Source organism: Ixodes scapularis, unplaced genomic scaffold (assembly GCF_016920785.2).
Source record: "Ixodes scapularis isolate PalLabHiFi unplaced genomic scaffold, ASM1692078v2 PGA_scaffold4__175_contigs__length_147842914, whole genome shotgun sequence".
Lineage (NCBI taxonomy): Eukaryota > Metazoa > Arthropoda > Arachnida > Ixodida > Ixodidae > Ixodes > Ixodes scapularis.
The window spans coordinates 143,692,380-143,715,339 of record NW_024609879.1 but is presented as its reverse complement, the minus strand read 5'-3'; the positions used below and the strand labels follow the sequence as shown (position 1 = coordinate 143,715,339).

General features: G+C 47.6%; 1 protein-coding gene across 1 annotated transcript; it reads right to left on the bottom strand.

Moving 5' to 3' along the window:
• Positions 1 to 5,033: 5,033 nt before the first annotated feature.
• Positions 5,034 to 22,543, bottom strand: LOC8041669 (sulfotransferase ssu-1). Its single transcript, XM_029966784.4, has 3 exons — positions 22,052 to 22,543; positions 10,013 to 10,161; positions 5,034 to 5,936 (listed from the first exon to the last, which is right to left on the bottom strand). The coding sequence occupies exons 1-3, from the start codon at positions 22,056 to 22,058 to the stop codon at positions 5,124 to 5,126; spliced, it is 969 nt and encodes a 322-aa protein (XP_029822644.2). The 5' UTR covers positions 22,059 to 22,543; the 3' UTR covers positions 5,034 to 5,123.
• Positions 22,544 to 22,960: the final 417 nt, after the last annotated feature.

Sequence of the window (22,960 nt, the reverse complement as noted above, 5' to 3'; positions counted from 1 at the left end):
AAATGCTCCGTTTCTCTGGGGGCTAGCTGTGGACCAAGCTTCTTGCCCAGCTTTTCTTCCTCGGCTGCCGCCATATTTATATGGTAAAATAAAGCTATATCTTTTATTAAAATATACCGCGTACATTGTCGCAAGCTTATATTCGAAATATTCCTTAACTTTCACCACTTTATGTAAAAAACAGAAGAAGCGGTTCAGTACGTGCGCAGCGCGACACATTCGTTACTGCCCGAATTACTTTCTTCTGCGACACAAACACGTTTTTTCAGCTCGGTACTTGTCGTAGCTCCCCTCAAACTAGGTGACAGTGAGATAAACGAGAATTGTATCCCCGTTTATCGCATCCATTAGGTGCCCCGAAGGCGTGTTCGAGTGGCGTGTTCAGCTTCCTGCGCCGACCACCCATCCAAAGTAGTCCGCGGTGTGGCAACCAACCTTACAACAGAGGAGCCGCCGTTTCATCTGCTGTTAGATGTCGCGATCCCGACGTCCTTTCCTGTTCCTTCGACTTATGTGTACCTTTCTGCCCCATTCTCAGGTATCTTCAACATGGTTCCCATTCACCCTTACTATATCGGGGAGTTGTAGTAGATCGTTTTTCTCCTCCGCTACGGTATCCCCGAAGAAAACGCCGCAGCTGCGCATGCGCACCGCCAGCCTTGTCTGCATAGTTCAAGGTCTCGTGGCGGATTGCAGAGCTCTGTGCTTAGCGGGCTGCGGAAACGGTCTGCTACAATTCCCTATTAGGGAGTTTTCGTAGATCGTTTTCGCTGTCCCGCAACGCCCTCCGCAACCAGCTACGCTAGCCGGAACTCTACAGTCAAGGCCATCGGCGCGCCGGCGCAGTAGCGGCTGCTTCGTTGCGGAGGGCTTAGCGGAGGGGGAAACGCGCTCTACGAAAACTCCCTATTAGGGAGTTTTCGTAGATCGCGTTTCGCCTTCCGCTATGCCTTCCGCAACGAAATAGCCACTAATGCGCCTGCGCGCTGATGGCCTTGACTGTAGAGTTCCGGCTAGCGTAGCTGGTTGCGGAAAGCGTTGCGGGACAGCGGAAACTATCTACGAAAACTCCCTATTATCACAGATGAGGACGCCGTGGACGCACCAGTCGGAGACGTGTTCCAGGCATCCTGCTATGCTCCTGTCACCAGGCTGGCGACAGAGGCGCCTCCGATTCGGCGAAGGAAGAACCCGGGCGGATCCGAAAGCCATAAATCCCACTCGACAAACGGATACAACATATTTCGGATCTTCGGGCCCTGTTGCAAATGTTCCGATAGACCAATGTCATCAAGCGAACTGCGCATTCCGGAAGTATTGCCGCAGACATGCTACTTGTGTACTCCGTTCACCTCTAAGCCGGGACTGCGGTGGAAGCTATGTCTTCGTTGGAACAGTCATGCACCTCAATTTCGACACGTCATCACGCTCCCGGCCATACCCACGCGAAGGAGAGCCCGGTAAATTTTTTTTTAAATTTATTTTAGAGCGCAGCTCTTAGGGGCCAGCTTCCGGCGTGAGCGGCATCGCCGTCGGCATAACCGCACTTTGCATTATGGGATGTATCCTATAATGATGTTACGCGTGACGTCACGTGTGACGCCACGAGGGCAAACATTTCCCGATAAATTTGCCGGGAAATATCTTAGCGTAAAACTTTTTGTGCTAAATTTAGCGGAAAACTTTCCCCCCTAAATTTAGCGGGTAAATTGTTCCGCTAAATTTAGCGGGAAAATTTCCCACCTAACTTTAACAAAAAAATGTCCCGCCATCGGAAAATTTTTACCCTCGTGACGTCACACGTGACGTTCCACGTGACCCTCTCCTCCATACCTACTGCTCACGAGCTGCGCTCTAATTCGGCATTACAGAGAATTGTAAATGTCCTTAATTTTTATTTTGTTTACCTTCAAAGCCCGTAGCATTACAGAGGGGGAGAGCAAAGTTGGGATTAAAATATGCACAGTTATTCCCACTTAATAGAAAAATGAGTGGTTAGAGCAGTCGTCGAAAGTACAGTGTCTGTGATGGGTGCAATTGGTTTGGGAAAGTGGTTCGAAGGATGTGCGAGGAAGGAAAAGAATGGAATGGGCATGTGATAGCCTGAACTTTGTGCTCATGATCATGACTAGCAGAAATATAAAAGAAACGAGTGATTAATTTGTCGCGAAGCACAGATTTACAAAAATAAAGTTTGCGAAATAAAGAGAGGCATCAAAGCTTACGTCCCAGGAACAGGGGCGGCAATGACAAGGTTTTCGTAGAAGTGACGCTAGATATTTAATGATAATTAAAACGAATAAAACGAGCGGATATTTTTTGAATGGCCTCCAACACGGTGATGAGAGTGGCTTGTCCGGGATCCCAGACAGAGGCTGCATATTCTAACTTCGGTCGAGCTAGAGTTTTATATAAAAAACAATAGTTTGAGAGAAACAGGTGCTAATGAAAAGTTACGCCTGAGATAGCATAACATACGTTTAGCATTACAGGTGATATGCTGAACACGTGTTTTCCATGAGAGTTTAGAAGATATATGTACACCTAAAGTTTTGTAAGAAGATACCGTGTCAAGCTGAGCCTGATTAAGAAAGTAGTTGCGTGTTTCATGTGACTGGCGAGATACACGCATGAACCTACATTTGTTAGTATTAAAAATCACAGACTATACGTCAAAGCACTGGTAGATAGCATTAATGTCAGACTGAAACATATACGGTAAATCACACAGTCGTCTGAAAGTAAACAAATAGACGAGGAAACATTAAGAGTGAGGGCGTTAATATATATGAAATAAAACGAAATTAATAAAACAGATCTCTATAGATCTGTTTTAGAACCTTTGATAAGATAAGGTAGAGGCAAGAGGGATGCAGCTGACTGGTCCTGCGAGCACAGCTCCCACCCGCGGTCTGCTTCGGGCTGTGGTATCGTTTTGGGAAGCCACGGAATCAGCTTGGGTTCTCCTGCCTGCCTGTATACTTCACAAGTTGTGTTGTTTATGATGCCTTCGTTTGTCAGCAAGCGCAGAAAAGCAGTTCCTCCAGTCGTCTTATCACATTGAAATCGCTTTGTTGTATGCTTCGCTGTTGTTTGCTTCTTCATTTTCGTGAACGGGTGAACCCACTGCGTTCACGCGGTGCTCCCACTGCGGTCGAGGGAAAAACAGCGATGCCACTACTCGAACACTCCGGTTGCTCTTGGAAACGAGTGAAAATCTAGTTCAGTCACAAAGAATACGAGATTTCGTGGGATCATCGGCTCAGTGGAGTACCGCGGGACAGCATCAAATGTGTGAATGGAAAACTGAGCTTGCTAGTGCTCAGGCTTGTGCATAACGGTTAATCGACAATAAAGTAAGAAGAGCTAAATATTCTTTTTCGGGGAGCGATAGTTATCTAAACGTCGTTTCATTCTGGTTGGCAGCCTGTGCGACAGGGTACAGATGAACTGCGGGAAGAAGCCACACTCTAAAAAAAAAGGGTATCACCTTACAACCTTTTTGTCCCATATAATACACCCCAAAACTTCATTTCGACGTACAGCGCCCTATAGTCGAACAGACGGCTCCAAATTTTTTCGAGGGCCTTGATAGCCGTGTGGTGCAACTTATTAAATTGCTAAAGTACCTATCAAAGACCAAAGAAAGAAAACACGGAGCGTTTGCAGTACGGCCAAGAAAACTCAGATAATCTTTTTTGTAGTCAATAATACGTACATATAGCTATCTCAATAAGTTGTACCACACGGCTATCAAGCCCCTCCTAAACTTTGGGGCCGCCTGTTCGATTATGGGGCGCTGTACGTCGAATTGAAGTTTTGGGGTGTATTATATGGGACAAGGGGTGTAATAATACACTTTTTTTCTGAGAGTGCAGCTAACAAAGAAGACACGATCTACGGAAAGACCATGCCTGACGCGCCGTAACAAGTCGCATCTTTAAAAAAGAAGCAACCATGCCAGGCATGTGAAATCTTTGGGTGGAGATGATTTTTCGTCTACAGTTACTATTCAGTTTTATTTTGTTAGCGCAAGCTCCAAACGCTAACAGTCGCGGCCTCTGCGGTCTCGATTAGTTTTAATGTAGAATGGATGTGTAACGCCAGCAAAATTCAAGTTATGGCATAATAGACAACCACAAGGTGGGTGAGGTCCGTTTGCTACCTTTATGGCAATAAGCGTTTCGCTTCTAAATTGCATTATGCCGTGTTTTCACTTATTTCCTGAAAAAAAAATCAAGACTGCTTTAGAAAAAATAGATTTATTTCAAGTGATGCATATCGGGAATTGCTGCTCTTTTTTAGTGGTTGTCCTGATTTTTTGAAGCACAGCAGTGCTTTAAACATACCGCCGTATCGTAATAACGGTGAAAACCACCGAAATACATCCAGCAAAAAGTGTATTAAAAATGGCCGCCGCAAAGCAGTGGGGAGGTCGCAATTGAGATAGACCTACGGATAGACAGCTACGGAGCGAGTGCTCGGGAGATGACGTCTAGTGGCTGCCGACTTGCAACACACTGCTTTTTAGAGTACAAAAGTGCTCTAAAGCATATGAAATAGTCTCCCGTTTAGAGCAATACTAGCGTTAAGGGGAGATTTTACGCCATTTTATTGTTTTTTGTTTTGTTTCTTAATTATTGTTGTCGTGTATTGTCGGTTCTAAATACAGCAAATCCTGGCATCACCCTAAGAAGAACAATATGTTTGTATTTGTTGATGTTGTTAATTTCACGAGTTGATGACACTTATAGAGGAGATGGGCCAAGGACCTTAGCTATTTAATCAGTACTAACTTTTTTATTATTTAAGATACTGTAAATTGCAATCAAAAAACGCAAAGCAGGCGGAAGCTTCATTGTCATACTCATTCTTCAGGCCACACTTGGGACTGCGGAGATGGCATGGCCTTTAGCTACTGAATCGCCTCATAGACCATTAAAGACCATGAGCACAAGGAAATATCTACACTGCTGATTTTAAAATTTGAGACTAATGGCTCGTTATGCCAAGTTATATACGCCTGTGGTAAATTTTGAATGGCATAGTAAGTTTTTATACGCCAAGAAACAAAACCAAGGCACACACCGCGGTTGGTTAAGTGGGATCTTAATACTTCAGACTTAGATCAGCTCGCAATCATGTTGCCATATATGCACAATGTCCGAACCTGCTGCTTTTTCATCGATTTTAGCCTGCATTTTCTCGACATCAACGGTCGAAAAATGCTCTCTCCAGTCACCAACAGTACCCTTGCGAAGCATATTTATAATCGATTCTTCGCTGGCTTTTCCAACACCAGGCACCAAGAAAGCCTGCAGAGCAGTCGGATCTTGCGCACTCCGCTTGCGGATATCCGCGGGATTTGTTTTCATAAAGCTACTCATGAATCCAGTCGTACTCTTGTAGAGAACCTCCTCGAAAGCCGACGCGTCGCGTTCGAGCCTCTTGCCGTGGTCCTGTCCCAAGAAATATGCCAGCTTCAGGACGACGGCCGCCTTGTCCCTCTGGAGTTCTTCGTACGTCACAAAGAAGACATTCGGATCCTTTCTGTGGCCGTAACCGGAGATCACGTGATCAAAGTAATCGCCAGACCCGAACTGTCCGCCTAGGAACGCGTCCAGAAACTCGTCGAAGGTCCCGTCCTGGAACTGGAAGGCGGGATGCTCCCTGATCATGTGGAAGCATGACACGCAGCAATCCCAAGGGTTCCGGGCGACGTAGATGTATTTGGCCCTTGGGCTTACACGAATCTTACTCATCGGAAAGTGGGTTCGTAGAAGCCTGGACCGCAGCTGCGTCGTCTTCAGACCATGCAGTTCGATGACAGGTGCTCTCTCCAGGAACTCGGCGTACGACCTCGCCGACTGTCCCTGGTATAAAATGAGCTGTACGATCTGCTGGACCCAGCTCGTCCCCGATCTTGGGAACGTGACCTGCATTTAAGATCACCGAATGACACTGCAAAAAAACATTTTACAGTCTGCCAAAGTAGCCGATTGTATACCAGACGAGATCCTAAAGCTCGTCTTAGGGTCGGACTTCAGTCAGTAATTAATTCGCGGTCGCAGTGTTAAACCGCAATACACCGATAGCAAATCATACAAATATCCGCGAAGCTCTCCGCAGACATGATGCCAGAATCATCTGCGGACACATCTCAAGCGCTTTCGATACATGTGTCCATAGTGCATAGGTACGCTTGGAGCGTGTCTGCGAACAGTTTTTTTTATGACCGATGTGACGGGATTCTCATAGACACTGTCTGAGACTCGTTTATTTCTTGTACGATGGTCCTGTTCCATCGGTCGTACACAAAATGAAATACGTTTACAATTCTCTGTAATGCGAAATTAGAGCGCAGCTCTTGAAGAGGAGGAGGGAAGGGTACGGAGGGAAAGGTATGGCCCTCCTCCCCGTCTGTACTTTCCCATCTTGCTCGCCTCCTCCCATCCCGTTTAGCCAGAATTTGTTTCTAAATTTCCCTCTAATTTTAGCGGGAAATATAGTGAAAATTTTCCGGCTAAATGTTTCCACTAAATTTAGCGGGTTAAGTTTCCCAGCTAAATTTAACGAGGAAATTGACGTCACGTGACCTCAACACCAATTCAGTTTCCCCGAAAAATTCAGCGGGGAAATTGTGACGTCCTATAATGCAACGCGCGGTTACGCCGACGCCGCTCAAGCCGGAAACGGACGCCTAAGAGCTGCGCTCTAAAAAATGCCTGCAGACATGTTCGAAGCATACCCAGATGTATCAAGCAAACATTTTTGGAACATGCTTGAGGCATATCCGCAGATAACTCTTTCATAAGTGTCTGCGGAGAAATCCGTGGGTCTTTTGTATGACCTACGAGCGGCGTCACTGCGGTTTTTAGACTTTCTGTCAAAGGCAACAAAGGTGCGGTAGCACTTGAAGGCTGCTTTGACGACCATCGCTTTCCATCGAAGTTGGACTGATTTACTTCCCCGCTAAATTTAGAGTGGAAATTGCGACGTTGTGCGACACCCCGGCGTCACGCCATGGTGTCACGTGAGGTCGTCGTAATTTTCCCGTCAGATTTAAAGTAAAAATTGACGTCACTGACGTCACGTGATGCCAGGGCACCATGCGACACCTTGACTTAAAATGCTGATGTCAATTTCCTCATATTTGGCTGGGAAATCAATGTCACGTGACACCATGACGTCACATGACATTGTGCCTTTTTTTTTGGTTAGACCAACAAGAGCAAAAGAGGGCTGTGAAGGGTTTCCGCTTTAAAAAACACCATGCGAAAGCACCGAACTGATACTCAACGCCCGTCTCAGAGCCGGAGTTTGGTGGTTAAATGGGATGGGCGATACCCAACAGATGGGACGCAACTGGCCCAAAGCAAGTCAGGAGTGTTCGCGCAGACATTTTCTGGCCAAATACAAGTAAAAAATAATCGTCCAGTTTCAATAGGGGAGCTTTATATAAAGGAGCAAATGAATGCAATTGATAATTATTCTCTTTTAATGCGACAGCATTCTTTAGCTGTTTCACCCGATTTTCGCAATACGGGATCTGTCCTCGAATGCTCCGTGATATGCGCAGCGCATACGCAGGTGGTGCGCGTATGCGAAGCGGCAGTACGCTCTCCTTCACATTCGCACCCTTTTCATAGAAGCTGATGTCCTTGAGGTCGTTATGAACGTCGTTCTAGATGTCGTCTTTGAGGTCGTCCTAGAGGTAGTCCTAGAAGTCGTCCTAGACGTCGCCCTTAACGTCGTTCTCTGGGACGTTGACCTAGACGTCGTTCTTGAGGTTGTCTTAGAGCTCGTCCTTGAGATCGCCCTACAGGTAGTCCTAGAGGTCGTTCTAGACGTCGTCTTTGACGCCGTTCTCAACGTCATGCGAAACGCCGTCTTATAGGTCCTCTAGAGGTTGTCCTAAAGGTCATCAAGGTCGGCCTTGAGATCATTCTAGAAGTCGTCCTAGAGATCGTCTTTGATATCGTCCTCGACATCGTTTTAGCAAGCAGATAAACCCACGCCGCGCATTACACGGAGCGGCAGCAGGACGCACACATTGACATTTGCGCCCAAGCTACGAAGCAATTATCGGTTTAAGTTGAGCTAGTTGCACTCTCAAGAAAAAAGGGTGTCAAAAGGTGTACTGTTACACCCTTTGTCCCACATAATACACCCCAAAATTTCTATTCGACGTACAGCGCCCTACAGTCAAACAGTTGGCCCGACATTTTGCGAGGGGCTTGATAGCCGTGTGGTACAACTTATTAAAATAGCTAACGTACGTTTTACTGACAACAAGAAAAATAATCGGGGTTTTCTTGGCCCTACCGTAACAATTTGGTGTTTTCTTTATGTGGTCTTTGATACGTACTTTAGCTATTTAAAATGTTGTACCACATGGCTATCAAGCCCCTCGTAAAATCTCGGGCCGTCCGTTCGACTGTAGGGCGCTGTACGTCGAATTGAAATTTCGGGGTGTATTATATGGGACAAAGGGTGTAGCGGTACACCTTTTGACACCCTTTTTTCTTGAGAGTGTGGTACATGGTCAATGATAATGGTTGAAGAGTGTGAACATTAAACGATTGTACAGGGACAGAACAAGACACACACGAAGCTGCATGGATGGTGGGGAAACAGCTTGAACATTAAATGATTACACAGAGACGAAGCAATCACTCAATATCACGGTGGCTGGCGAGCTCCAGTCGCGCTGACGTCAATGACTGCGTTGTTACCACTCATAAAATAAAGTGCATACTCCAAATTTGCGTCGTCGTAATCACAGTGATCTGCGTCGTGAGTCTCATGACGAATGCTATCGCAATTCAGAGACTATATGATTTCTACATCAAGTTCATTCATAGATAGTGATTTCTACATCAAGTTTTTCTCCTTCTGGACAATCATGCTCTTTAGTGCCCCCACATAGTGACTTTACATTTCTTACTTTGGTAAGAAGAAGGGGCTCCATGTTTCATGTAAGTTTTGTTGTTTTTACTAGTTTTGATTTGAAGCAATTGGTTTCGGTGTTTTGGTAAAACCAACCGCATCATCGATATCACAATTTGTGTGCAGCACCATCAAAGCGAGAGATAGTGCCGTTGTTGGCTTTATTCAGTGCCTGTTTCTTTCGTTCAAGCCGGCCCCTGCCCTTTTCGATCTGGATAAGCATCGTGCCTGTGAGCAGTCGTGTGATCACTAGTGCGTGATGCATGCGTAATATCCCAGGTGAGATGTTGTACTGCAATGATAAGTGGGCGCATATTCATTCGAGTCTTCAGACACAATTTTAATGAAGTCTAACGATCCAGTGTCTGAAGCTAAATATAAATAACTTTGCATTTTAAAGCGCTTCCTCAAACCAAGCGCTCAGGCTTGCGGCTTCCAGTATGCTGCGCTTAGGCAGTGGGGTTCTTCACTGGACATATCACATTTTCATACGTAGAGTTTTATACCAAAATAAAAACGTTGATGGTCACTAAATTAAATTGATAGGTCTCTTCACTTCTGTGCGTTGCTGCGTTAAATCTCGTTCAGATAAAGATAACAAGTGTTTCTCAGTGTTTTCTACGCTGCAAAACACATCTGAAAAATGGGTACCTGCTCTTAGGGAACCCAATCCTTCACCAAATGTGCACTGAAGGGGTCAGTTTTATTTTAAGAAAGTTTATCTGGACTGAACGCTGGTCCGGAAACGACGTCCTCTAAAGTAGAAAGCGGCGTGAGGAACTTCCCCTGAACTCATAACCTGTCACCGACTATCGATCCTACTGACATGTTGAGCACGAGGACCATAGACTGAGCTCCCGATACATTGCAATGTGCCCATTGTAGCTCATTGTTTGCTAGCTTTTGCCCCCAAGCTCGTACAAAGGAGATTCTCCGCTGCTTATTTTAATGGCGTCCTTTGTTTTCTCAAGTTTTCGATAAAGAAATCTTCGAGCTAAGTCTCCGGCAGGTGGCACCAATTCTTCCGATAATGGTGGATTGCGAGCATTGAAAGGTTCCTCACCTGAATGATGTCTCCCTCTTGGGGCTCGAAGTTCGGGACACTCCGGTATGTGGCCGGATCGCAGTACACCCAGCAGGCTTCTCCGTCAATCGTCTTAGTGACTGGGAGGCGTCTGGGAGCAAGCATGTTGTTTTCTCGACGTTCCTCGTCTGTGAGAGGAACGAAGAACAGCGTACTCGTGCGACACCTAAAGGGGGCGCACCGCTCCGCCTTCGCAGTTGGTTAGCAGCAGACATGTACACGTAACCCTAAAAATACCGTTACTCGATACTAGAGAGTTTTAGTAGATCGTTCCCATGACTCTGATAACGATACCCGATACTCCGCCACCGCCTTTCTTGTGCATGCATAGTATCGTTATCGGGGCTATCGGAGGTATCGGAACGATCTACTAAAACTCTCTAATCACTAAAACAATTAAATGCGTTAATACTTGCCGATTCTTAAAGAGAACACCTTACCTCAATAGCAGCGAGTTATCTTTCTCATTTCTTTGACGACCAAATACACAACTGCTTTTGTTTAACATGATGAAAAATCGCGCACAAAAAGACAAGGACAAACGAGGAAGGAACACAGAAGACAGACAGGCGCGCTGTGTTCTGTATTCTGTGTTCTTTCCTTGTTTGTCCTTGTCTTTTTGTGCGCGTTTTTTTATCATGTTCAACGTTTACCAACTCGCCCAGCTTACCACTTTACTACTGCTTTTGAGTCATGGTAATTATGCGGGGAGCAAGTCGTCTACTTCCTTTGCAAGGGTTGTGATGACGTCAGAAAGACGCCGAGGTCCGATTGGCTCCGATTGAGGGATAGTGGGTAGACCTCAGAGTAAGCTGCCTTCAGGTCTACCCACTATCCTTCATTTAGAGCCAATCAGAGCTTGGTGTCTTTCTGACGTCACCACAACCCTTGGTGTCCTTTTTGGTGTCCGTCGACAGAACAGTAGTCGACATAATGGTCGACAGAAAACGATAGCGCGCGCCTTATCTCTTATCACGAGGTTTTGACACTTGCTTCAATAAGAAAACCAAAAAACAAGTGTCAAAACCTCGTGATAGATGATAAGCACGCATCGCTCCTTGCATGCGTTTCTCGCTAAAGATTGCGATTGCATACGCTGCCGCGGTAACGGCAGAGTACGAAGTGTGGAGTGACGTCAGCAGCCCAGCTAACAATGCGGAGCACGCAGTGCTCCCCGCATGCGTTTCGCGGTAAAGATTGCGGTTGTATAGGTGCCGCGGAAACGGTAGTCTACAAAGTCTTTCATATACAAAAAAAAAAAAAGTGTTTGGTACAGTGCATTTAGTTTTCTTTCGTGAATCATTTGGTATAGACTCTTTTGCTGTTTACAAAGATTTAACGAGAACCTTCGGCTGTACAATATTATATCTTGGAGGAGGCAAGTGGGTTGACAAGAATACTCGAAACATTTGAACAGATATCGCACTCCTTCGTTCCTTTGGCGTTCACCTGGGGAATTGGTGCTTAACCGTTTCATCTACATTTCAAGCAGCGGTGCTAAGGTGACCTTCGTTCATTCTTTTTATAAACCGGAAGTTCTCTGGGACGTCACAGAGCCGTTTACTGAGAGAGTTTGGCCATACATTGGTTTGAATAAACGAGCATCTCGTGGCCAACCACAGGACGCGAAACAGCCTCTAGCGGTGGTATAGTGTGCACTAAATATGTGACACGACTAATTTAAGCCGTTTTAGCGTTTTAGCGTCGCTAGAGTTAAAAGGTATGACTCTCAGTGACTGAAAACTTGGCGCATGTTAGGGTTTCGTCACGCCCATATTCAACGGAAGAATGAACTAACGTGCGCTCCAAACCAGAGCCGACTTGCTCGAAACAGCGTCTCAGCTGAGACTGGGGGAAGGAAAGCACAGCCAAAGCCAGCGCATGAGCCGTGCGGGACCGTCTCAACCCGAGCCGAGCAAACCGCGTGTCAGGACGCTCGCGCGCCCCACCCTTTGCACTGTTTTAATAATAATAATAATAATAATAATATTAATAATAATAATAATAATAATATATTTATTTGGCTCTGGAGCGCGGCGGCACCGCGGAAAGGCAACATCTCGTATACCATGAAGGCCCGCGGTGCCGCGCTTAATGAACATGATAATGCGATGAGTCTCTGAGTACATACATCCAAAATGACAACGAGATGGATTGTTGCTATTGCGGAGGATGTCGGTCCAATTTGAACATGTCCACATTTCGTTGAGGTGGGTCAGCAGCGGGCCAAGGGGATCTGCAGCCAGCCGTTCGATCGGTGATCGGTTGCACAAAGGAGCCCGCTGTCGCTCACTGGGGTCGAAGCATCAGGCTCCAAGGGGGTAGCCCAGTCAAAGCAGAAAGCTGCCACATCCGAGGTACCGCGAGGCCCAGGGATTAGGCTAAGGCTCCGCCGACGCCCGGTGTGGCATCCTCTAAACGTCGTCGTCGTCGTGCTGCCAGTACTGCTGCGAGATTGAACGCTTCTATTTCACGCTTAAAATGTCGTTTCCAATATTGTGACGTCGCGGTTTGCTGATTGGTCGACGCGTTGCCACATATTTAGTTTAAGCTCTAACCGCGGGGCGAATATTCGGCGCTGGTGGCGGCCTCTGCTCCTCCTATTGGCCAAACTCTCCCAATATACGGCACAGGGACGTCATAGACTGGAGCAAAACCTGGTGGCGTCTGCCATAAAAAGGGTCTATAATGCAGTGGGCAATCGTTGCAGGTGATACCACACCTTCGCTGTCAAACCACCTTCACAGCGTGGATTCGAGCCTTAATATTTGTATCGGTTATTTTTCCCCGCTTCCTTGAGAGTGCGTCTATACGGGGACGCTAAAAATCGTTCTATTGGTGAGCGTACCATTTGTTTAGGAACCCCCTCCCCCTTTCCCTCGTTTCAGGCCCTAAATTTTACACGTGCAGAAATCAAGAGTGGGGTCAGGACATCTGGACCCCCCCTCTAAATCCTCCCGTGGTCAGCGCCTTCCCTCCGCCGTGTTTCTTCATGTCGTCATGACACCATGACATTAGAAAACGTATCACGTGTCCAGCGTTTCTCCCTGTCTCTGCTCACGTCCTCCGACCCGCTGCAGTCTTTCGGAGCTCCGGTTCGATCGTGTCCCCCGCAGTTGTGAGCACCAACGAAGGCCACACACCGTCGTGGTTTTCTCATATCTGGCACAGACTATTCCTCTACGAAACGCTCGTGTTTCTGTCCGTCTGGAAATCACTCCGTGACGACATTGACCAGGGCCAGTGATTGATCAAATCTGCGCGAGAAATAATTTCTGCCACTCTCATTATCAGCTCGCTCTTCGATCCCTGGCCCATCAAGCAGAGACGTACTGGGACTGAGATGACCGCCGCGGCTGTTTTTGATAGCGCACCGAGGGTAACTGTGCTCTCAATTTCCGAGTCTTGTGTCTATAGAAAGTTAGCTCGAAATATGCCTTGGAACGTTTCGTGCGCTTAGTCGATGTGATAGTGATTAGAATCTAAGGTCGATTGTTATCACACGCATGGGCGTACCAACCGGGGGGGGGGCAACGCTTGCCCCCCCCCCCCCAGTTCTCAGATTGGGGGGGGGGTAAGGCATGTGTTTCGCCCCCCTTGAAACAGCCGTCACCGGGCAGGACAAACACTGGCCGGCGGCGACCATCGCCCCCCGGCCCTGGGGGGGGGGGGGGGGGGGGGGGGGGGCGGTCGGTTCGGGTTTGGTTTGCCCCCCCCCCCCCCACTCAAGAACAAGTTGGTACGCCACTGATCACACGATCTCTACGCGAAATTCTTTAGCTATATACGAGCCGCACCGCAGAGTGCCACTGTCTTGTCGCACGCTTCGAATACTCGACTGTTCAAACTAAATTACCTTGCATCCGAGAGGCGTACGATAATTTTATACAATAAAACGAAATATGCAAATCTGTGAGAAAAAAAAAAAAGTTGCAATGGGGATGTTGGTGCATATACTACCGAAGCCGCAGATGGCAGCGACACTGAAAAAGAAGGTTAGCGGCTTTGTGTTTATCAATTTTCCCCTGTTTTCTATCTTGGGGAAAATTTTAGAATAAGATGCTTGAGTCCCGTGCATATCATTATCGGTCAGCAGCCCATCAGATAGCGGCATTAACCGAGAAGGATGCCGAAGAGCCATTCCCGAAGCGTGATTATAGGAAGCCACGCCCAACGTTTCTTTAATGTTCGGCAACTATACAACGGGCCTATTCGATCATGCCCCACTAAGGAAATTTCGTTGGGTTTCTCGGGCGAAGAAAGGAACTGTTGCATAGTGGCAGACAGCGAAATGCCGAGGGCAAAAAATGTAAAGCTTAAAGGGCAACTCCGCTCAATTCCGAAAAATTTAGGCTTCCATGTGATTCACATTCACAAAGCACTACTAAACAACTCTACGTCTTCGGATTCGCGAAATGTGGAATATTATTTGTGTAATCCTAATTTAAACGTCAGCAGATACCGAAACCGAAACTTCGGTTGCGTCAGGCAACATCGGTCTCGGGTCGTCAAAGGCATGCGCGTCACGTCGAACCACGTGGTCTTGTGACGTTCGGGAGGGAGCGAGAAACAGGACACGCGACGCGGGCAGTTTTTTTTTTTTTTTTTTTTTTTTTTTTATTGGACGCGGGAAGGTCGCTTCGCGTGGCGTGGACGGTGATGGCCTGGGTGAGAGGGGGAAGGGAAAAGACGAAAGAGAAGTGGAGCGGAGAAACAGACCGATAAGCGCGCAGGGCAGCGCAAAGTAGCGCATCCGTGTTACGGTGATCACGTGAACGCCCGGTCAGCCAACACCGGGAGGAGAAACTCATGACGTCATCGTTGCATTTCGCTCTGAGAAATAAAAACAAGCGAAACGTGAGAATGACGTACATGCCTCTGACGTAGTGGCTCAACGTTGGCCGCTCCAACTCCGTGGCATTGACTGCGCTGATGATTGCGCCTGGCGCCGCACGCTAGAGTTGGCAGATTTCGGCGACTTGGCTCGCTTGAAGGTTTGCCGGCCAGTTTATTAAATAAATAAACGGAATTAGATCGTAATATTTGACGTGGGGTCTTCCTATATGATACTGAAGAGGGCTACATAGTTTTCTAAATATCAAAAATGAAGCGGAGTTGCCCTTTAATGTAAAAAAAAAAAAAAAAAAAAAAAATTCGATTTACACTTTAAGAAGAAAACTTGCGCTTCGGAATTTCCAACGTGCTCGTAGCGCAGCTCTGCTACTTCCACAGTGTTTATCCCGACGCTTATATTGCTTGCAAAGTAGGTTTATTGCTGCAACGGGATTCACCTCTGCTCTCATAAACTTTACCTCGCATTTATTACTCCGCTCGTCTATTATCAGTGTACGGTGTGTATAACGAAATAACCGGAAAAGTGTTCTGGACTTACTTCTGTATACGCTTATTATAACAGATTACGTACTTCGTCACCATCGCATAGATTCTATACATCTGATTATCACGAAATAAAATATACTTCCCGGTCACACGTGCTGGAATGCTGTTGATATCTATAAGTTTACAAAGGTCTTAAACTTCAATACTCAAAAGCCCCTTACGTGTATAACTACACGTTACATTCGTTTACTGCCTTAAATGTGTAACTGTAGTCAAAACACCCTTCTAACACGCTCATTTCCAACATGAAGGGTGTTAGTAGGGTGTACGACACTACTAAAACGCCCTCTTTCCACCTTTAAAATAGGAAAGGGAGTAAGACGGATGTTAGAAGGGTGCAAGAAAGGGGTTAAGCAATTAGAGTATAACCCATGATGCCGCTACACTGTATATTAATTTACACCCTTAAGGGTGTTTTGCAGTGTCTATAACTCACACCCTAACACCCTAGGAAAGGGTGTTTTGGACATAATAACCCCCCCTTACGTAATGGTTGTTCAAGAGAGCATTAAGGCTCGTTCACACACTTGCGTTCGGAGCGACCACTATGCTTACGAACGAATGCAACCGCTGCGACTTCAACGACAACTGTGCGCGACGTGTACACACACATGCAACCGCATGCAACCATACGAAGCAACAGCCAATGAGGAACGAGCTTCAACTCTTGCTCCTACCCAATAGTATGCAACCCAGCTACGCTTACAAACATGGCGAACGGTTTCGTGCCCGACGCGAGGCCCTCAGACTCCTCACCGGAGCAGCCGGAGGTTTGGGCTACGGCGGACAGTCACTGTAGTGTCCTTGATTTAGCGAAATCGACTGTACGGGTTGGCAACATTGGTGTATCAGAAATGGCGGATTAAACGAACGTAAATTACCACGCTGCAGTCCTCAATCCAAGCAATCCCTACATACTCCAACACCACAATGGTGTCAGAAGTGCCGTCCGTGGTAACGGAAGACCCCTAGAACCCGTACACCACGAAATCATCGGCGAGCACCGCCACAGCAATCAACGGAACGGGTCAACATGGCACACACGCTGCCCCCGTTTCCGAGCTTCAACGTCCAAGCGACGGATGCCAACAACATCGGCCTCGAGTGGGCCAAGTGGGTGGACAGGTTCGAGAACTTTCTCGTTGCGTATAACATCACGTCGGACGTACGCAAGAAAGCGCTCCTCCTTCATTACGCCGGTGAGGAAGTGCATGATCTCTACCGGTCTCTCCCGGACGACTCGTCATCGGCAACTGTCAGCAGCACCGCGCAAGGCGCAGCGAGAACGTCAACATCTGAGTACGACGCCGCGAGAGCAAAGCTCGACGCTCACTTCGCACCAAGAATCAACCCAACATTCGCCATTTATCGTTTCCGACAAGCACAACAGAACGTCGGTGAGTCACTCGATGCTTTCTATGCGCGGCTCCGCCAGCTGTCTCGTCATTGCAACTTCCCAGACGTTGATCTCGAGATAAAGAATCAGATCATCATCGCGACCACATCCACGCGCCTGCGGAAGTATGCCATACTGCATTCGCTGGACTTGCCAGATATCCTCAAGCAAGGACGCATGTTCGAGGACGTGGAGCACGATGTGTCTGAAATCGAGCGGAGCGCCGAAAAGCCAGTCCTCGCAGTACGAAAGGATGAGCAGCATCGCGGCAGCAAGCCAAAAAGAAGTTTGAAACCGCCTCAGCGACCAAACTACCAGACACAACAACATCACAGCCTGTCGACAGATTGTCACAACTGCGGTGGCAAATGGCCACATGACGGCGGACGATCAAACTGTCCTGCATGGGGAAAAACATGCAAAGCCTGCAACAAGATCGGACACTTTGCCAAGGTGTGCCGTTCATCAAACAAGACAGTACAAACTATCAGCCAAACCCGCCAAGACAGCAGTTCAAGCGGTGAAGAACACGTTTTTGTAGCAAAAACATTGCCTCCAGCAAGCACGTCTCCCAAAGCTGTCATCAGAGTCGACAATGTTCCAATCACCTTCGTGATTGACACGGGTGCAACCGTGTCGGTTGTTGGTGAGGATGAGCTCCGGAACTGTCACCTAGATGAGAAACTGGAGAAAACATCCGTAAAGGTTTTTTCCATACAAAGCAACGTCTCCTCTGCAACTTCTGGGAAAAGTCTCAGTCAGCATGATGTACAAGGAAAGGTGCAGTCAAGAGGACATCTTCGTCACCCCAGGAAGCTGCGCACCACTCCTAAGCTTTGCAGCAGCATCAAATCTTGGTCTTATTCGTATCACATACCAAGTCGAAGACTCCCCAACAGGAAAGTCGATCGTGGAATCATTCCCTAACTTGTTCAAAGGAGTTGGCAAACTCAGAGAGCAGCAAATCCACCTCTTCGCGGATGAAACTGTTCCTCCCATCGCTCAACCACACCGACGCATTCCATTTGCAGTGCGAGCACTTGTGGAGACAGAACTCGACCGTCTCCTGTCAGAGGACATAATCGAGCCAGCAGTTGGACCCACACCATGGGTGTCTCCAGTGGTTATTGTACCGAAACCACACCACCCTGATGAGATTCGTATGTGCATCGACATGCGCCTTGTGAACACTGCCATTCAACGAGAGCGACATCTGTGTCCAACAGTTGATGACATCATCGTAGCTCTCAACGGAGCAACCATTTTCTCAAACCTTGACCTGAAAAACGGCTATCATCAGCTGGAACTGGATGTGTCTTCGAGACGACTAACAACATTTTCAACGCACACTGGTTTGTTCCGCTACAAACGTCTCAACTTCGGCATCAGCAGTGCAGCAGAAATCTTCCAGAACACAATTCGCCAAGTGCTAAATGGCATCCCAAACGTCCTAAATGTCAGTGATGATATTCTGGTCTTTGGAAAGACGAAAGAAGAGCATGACGCCGCTCTAGATGCAGTCCTACATCGACTTCAGGAATCAGGACTAACGCTCAATGAAAAGAAGTGTCACTTCCACCAGCGAGAGCTGACCTTCTTCGGGCTCATTTTTTCATCAAAGGGTGTTAGTCCAGACCCTAAGAAAATCGAGGCTTTCCTACAAGTAAGAGTACCAGAGTCTCCTCAAGAGGTGAAGAGTCTTTTGGGAATGGTCAACTACTCGGGTCGGTTTTTACGAAACCTTGCTGACCTTACTCAGCCACTGCGTGAACTGACGCTAAAGAATGCAACCTGGGAGTGGACTGAACGACACCAGAAAGCCTTCGACGAACTGCGGCGCGTCATGTCAGACGCATCTACCCTGTCCTACTTCGATCAAGCCAAGCCGACAGAGCTGGTTGTAGATGCAAGCCCACACGGACTTGGTGCCATTTTAACACAACGAGATGGTGCACAGGTCGCAGTGATAGCTTATGCAAGCAGAGCATTAACACCAGTGGAAAGCCGCTACTCCCAAATCGAGCGAGAAATGTTGGCAGCAGTATGGGGCATGGAACACTTTCGGCTCTACCTGTGTGGTGCAAACTTTCTTTTATTGACAGACCACAAGCCCCTGGTGAGCATCCTGGGAAACCCAAGGTCGTCACCATCTGCCCGCATAGAGCGCCTTGCTCTCCGCATCCAACAGTATGCATTTGACGTACGACACACTGCTGGAAGCAGCAACCCCTCGGACTACCTTTCAAGACACCCAGTGCCACAACGGGAGACAGGCACTCGCATCGCCAAAGTTCCTGATGAGTATGTCAACTTCATCCAACGCCAGTGCATCCCAAAAGCCTTCTCGGTCGAGGAAGTTGTGGAACAGACTAAGGCAGACCAACAGCTGCAGCTACTGGTGAGAGCCATCCAGCATCCTCTACGTAACGACTGGCTGCTACCAGAACTAAAGCCATTTGCAGCTATGAAGGCAGAACTCACTTTCTCACCAGAAGGTCTCATCCTTAGAGGGACACGCCTTGTCCTTCCAACTGGTCTCCAGAAACGTGCAGTGCAACTCGCACACCGAGGTCACCAGGGAATCGTAAAGACGAAACAATTACTACGAGAGAAGGTATGGTTTCCAGGCATGGACAACCTTGTGCACATGCTGGTGAAGAGTTGCCTTCCATGCCAAGCTGCAGTACCCCAAACAACTCAAGAGCCACTTGCGATCACCGAACCTCCCAGCAGTCCCTGGGAAAAAGTATCCCTTGACTTTTGCGGTCCATTTCCCGATGGGAAATATGCAATGGTGGTGATAGATGACTTTTCGCGATACCCTGTGGTACAGGTCCTCAATTCGACAAGCGCACGCAATGTGCTGAGCAACCTCCGAGCAGTGTTTGGCCAGTTTGGCATCCCAGAACAAGTGAAAACGGACAACGGGCCACCGTTCCATGGCACAGAGTTTGCCGAGTTTGCCCAAGAGCTGGGATTTCGACACCACAGAGTCACACCGCTGTGGCCTCAGGCCAACGGTGAAGTGGAACGATTCATGAGGACATTAAAGAAACAGGTGCACACCAGTGAACTCGAAAACAAGGACTGGAAGGCTGAGCTAGATACCTTCTTGATGTCTTACAGATCTACGAAACAAGGCACAACAACGAAAACGCCTTACGAATTGCTGTTTGGAAGACCAATGAGGAATCTCCTTCCCCTCTATGCAGCCCCAACCCCAAGAACAGTTGAATCAGAAGGACTGAGGTCAAGAGAGCTTGCAAGAAAGGCTTACAACAAGCATCGAGCTGACACACGGAGAGGCGCTCGTCGACATCGCTTCTGGGTGGGTCAGCGAGTCCTGTGTAAACAAGCCCAACACAACAAATTTGCGTCGTATTACGATCCGACCCCTTATACCATTACCAGCATTCATGGATCTCAGATCAAAGCATCCCAAGGCAACCGAATGATCACACGGAATGCTAGTTTTTTCAAGGATGCCTCCAGGATCAACCGAGTGCCACGCAGAGCAGAGACCGACCTAGATGACACTATGCCACCGTCCAGCACGGACAGTTGCATTTCAGCACCAGGGCCATCAGTGCCTGCAAGACGACAGAGCCCCCTTCATCGACGCTACCCTGTCAGAAACCGCAAGCCACCACGGCATCTTGCTGACTTTGCAACATAATCCCTTTTAAATTCTTTGTGAAGAAGAGTGAACTATTGCAAAATGAAAGAACTCATCTCAGCAAGTGTTCAGCTGAACATCGACAGCACGTCATTTATTTAATTTTGTTTTGTTACTTTGCAACATTTTATTTGATGTATTAGATTCTCAATTTCATCTTCTCACAAGGAGGGTAGCTGTAGTGTCCTTGATTTAGGGAAATCGACTGTACGGGTTGGCAACATTGGTGTATCAGAAATGGCGGATTAAACGAACGTAAATTACCACGCTGCAGTCCTCAATCCAAGCAATCCCTACATACTCCAACACCACAGTCACGAAGATCTGCTGTGCGCTACAATAGCTGTGTAAAGGCTGGTTCTGACATCTGCAACGAACCCGTTATCCACGACTGCGTCTGTTGTGACCAGAGCGACGGGAACGACCGCTCTGCGCCGCGCGTACGCTCCTGCAACCACTGTCCCAAGCGCAGCGGGTCGGCAGCACGGCGACCGCCTCTCCGCCGCCGTCAGCTGTTTCAGCGGTGCCTCTAAAAAGAAGGGGACGCTCTGCCACTCACTTGCGTAACAGAAAATAGACAGACCCTCTTTTATGACCTAAACTTTATTTATTTATTTTTTCAGGATACGCTCGCAGGGTAGCGCATTAAAAAAAAAAAAAAAAAAAGATGCAGTACGCCGTCTTGCACGATCATGACTTTTATGCACGACTTTGTCAACAGTACAAATCTCGCCACTCGCCTTTTCTACGATCACAAAAGACGATGCAATTTTAGCAGCGATATAGCAACGCAGAAATATAATTTCGTGATCAGATAGGCGTTGCGAGCGTTCAGAATTGTTAACATTAATCACCTTTCTCGGGTGATGAAAACGCGTGAAAACTCGCATCCTTTATACGGTACGCACCAGTAATACCCTGAACTTGGGCACACGCATGAAATGCGCCAAAAAAGAAATCCGGGTGATGTTCGAGGACACAAATGCTAAGAAAGCACCACTGTAGTCGAAGTAAACAAACACGACGGCACGGGCGTTTCTGCTGTCTTGAGAGTGCCGCCACGAGATCGCCGCACGAGTAGGTGGATCTTCCCTTCTAGTACGTGCTGGGTTATCATAACGACACACGACGAAAATTCACAGTCAAGGATAGCGCTTTTACTGGGAACGATGAACGTTCACCGCGCCGTCCATGTCGACGATCACCACCGACGCCATGTTTGCAAATAGAAGGAGCCTGGCACGACCGGCATGCAACGCGCGCGACCGAGCTCTCCTCGACCTGTGATTGGTCCGTCGCTCCCGTCGTTCCCGAACGTAACGAAAAAGTTCAGCCCGGCTCAACTCCTTGCGTTGCGAACGAACACGAACGAAACGACCGTTTGGCGCTTCGTTGCTATGGTAACTCGTCGTTCCAACCGGTTGCATTCGTTCGTAAGCGTAGTGGTCGCTCCGAACGCAACTGTGTGAACGGGCCTTTACACCCTACAAAAGCGTGCAAGGGTGTAAGGGTGTATTAAATCACAGAGTTACGTTTGTCAACCAAACTGCCATTCCTCCGCTCTACTGGATGTCAGGTCCGGGCTGCCTTTGTCCCCATCCTGGAGAAAAAGGAGACAAGGCGTTCGTGCCGTGCTCCTGATGTGCAGGTCTTTTGGTTTCCAAAAGCTGCGCGGGCTGCCAGCCGAAGGCACTTTGAGTCTATCCTGCTGTCTCTTGGGTGAATGTCGGTTCCATTGCTTTAGACGCCAACGCCGCGTTATAGGTTCATCTGAAAAATACTAAAACAGAAACCAAACCAATGTTTAGCCTTTTTGCGAAAGGGTTTTCACTTTTGTGATAACATACATACAAGTCACAGGCCGCAGTGCGGCTTAACTTTAGGACAAGCACTTCCACATGTATTTTTTAGGTTGTGTCATGACAGAGTCAATATCAAGTGCCAGGCAAGTATGTAAAACGTTGCTAATAAATATTCTGCATTTTGCTGCACCGCACCTTATGGCACGCACCCAAATAGTAACAGGAACAAAAACCTGTTAGTTAGCAAGAGCCCTGCACAGGAACAGTATGTCACAAGCTGTTTGCTTACAAATGTTCTGAAACTGAAATAATGCCGTTCATTTGATTGACCAGGTTGTCATACAAAAGATCACCCAGAAAAACACGGCGATAAAGGATAACTTTGTGGCACTCCAGTCTTTCATACAGCATTAAAATGTCATTGACAGCAATATGAATGACCTATTTCCAATGTATTACTAAAATATTAAGGCAACCTCCCATCAACACCCTTGGAGTCTCTCTTCCCCCCCCCCCCCCCCCCCCCCCCCCCCCCCAGGTAGGTTTCCTACAATAACTGCCGCGGTATAGTTGTGATACAAGCTGAACCTCAGAACCATAAACAATGGAGACTATTTGGCTTGAGTGCACATACACGAGAATGCATATAATTA

Excerpts from the sequence above, each read along its gene's own strand:
- LOC8041669 (XM_029966784.4), bottom strand. Across the intron at positions 5,937-10,012 it reads AAGAGGGAGACATCATTCAG|GTCACGTTCCCAAGATCGGG; the intron begins GTGAGGAACCTT and ends TCTTAAATGCAG.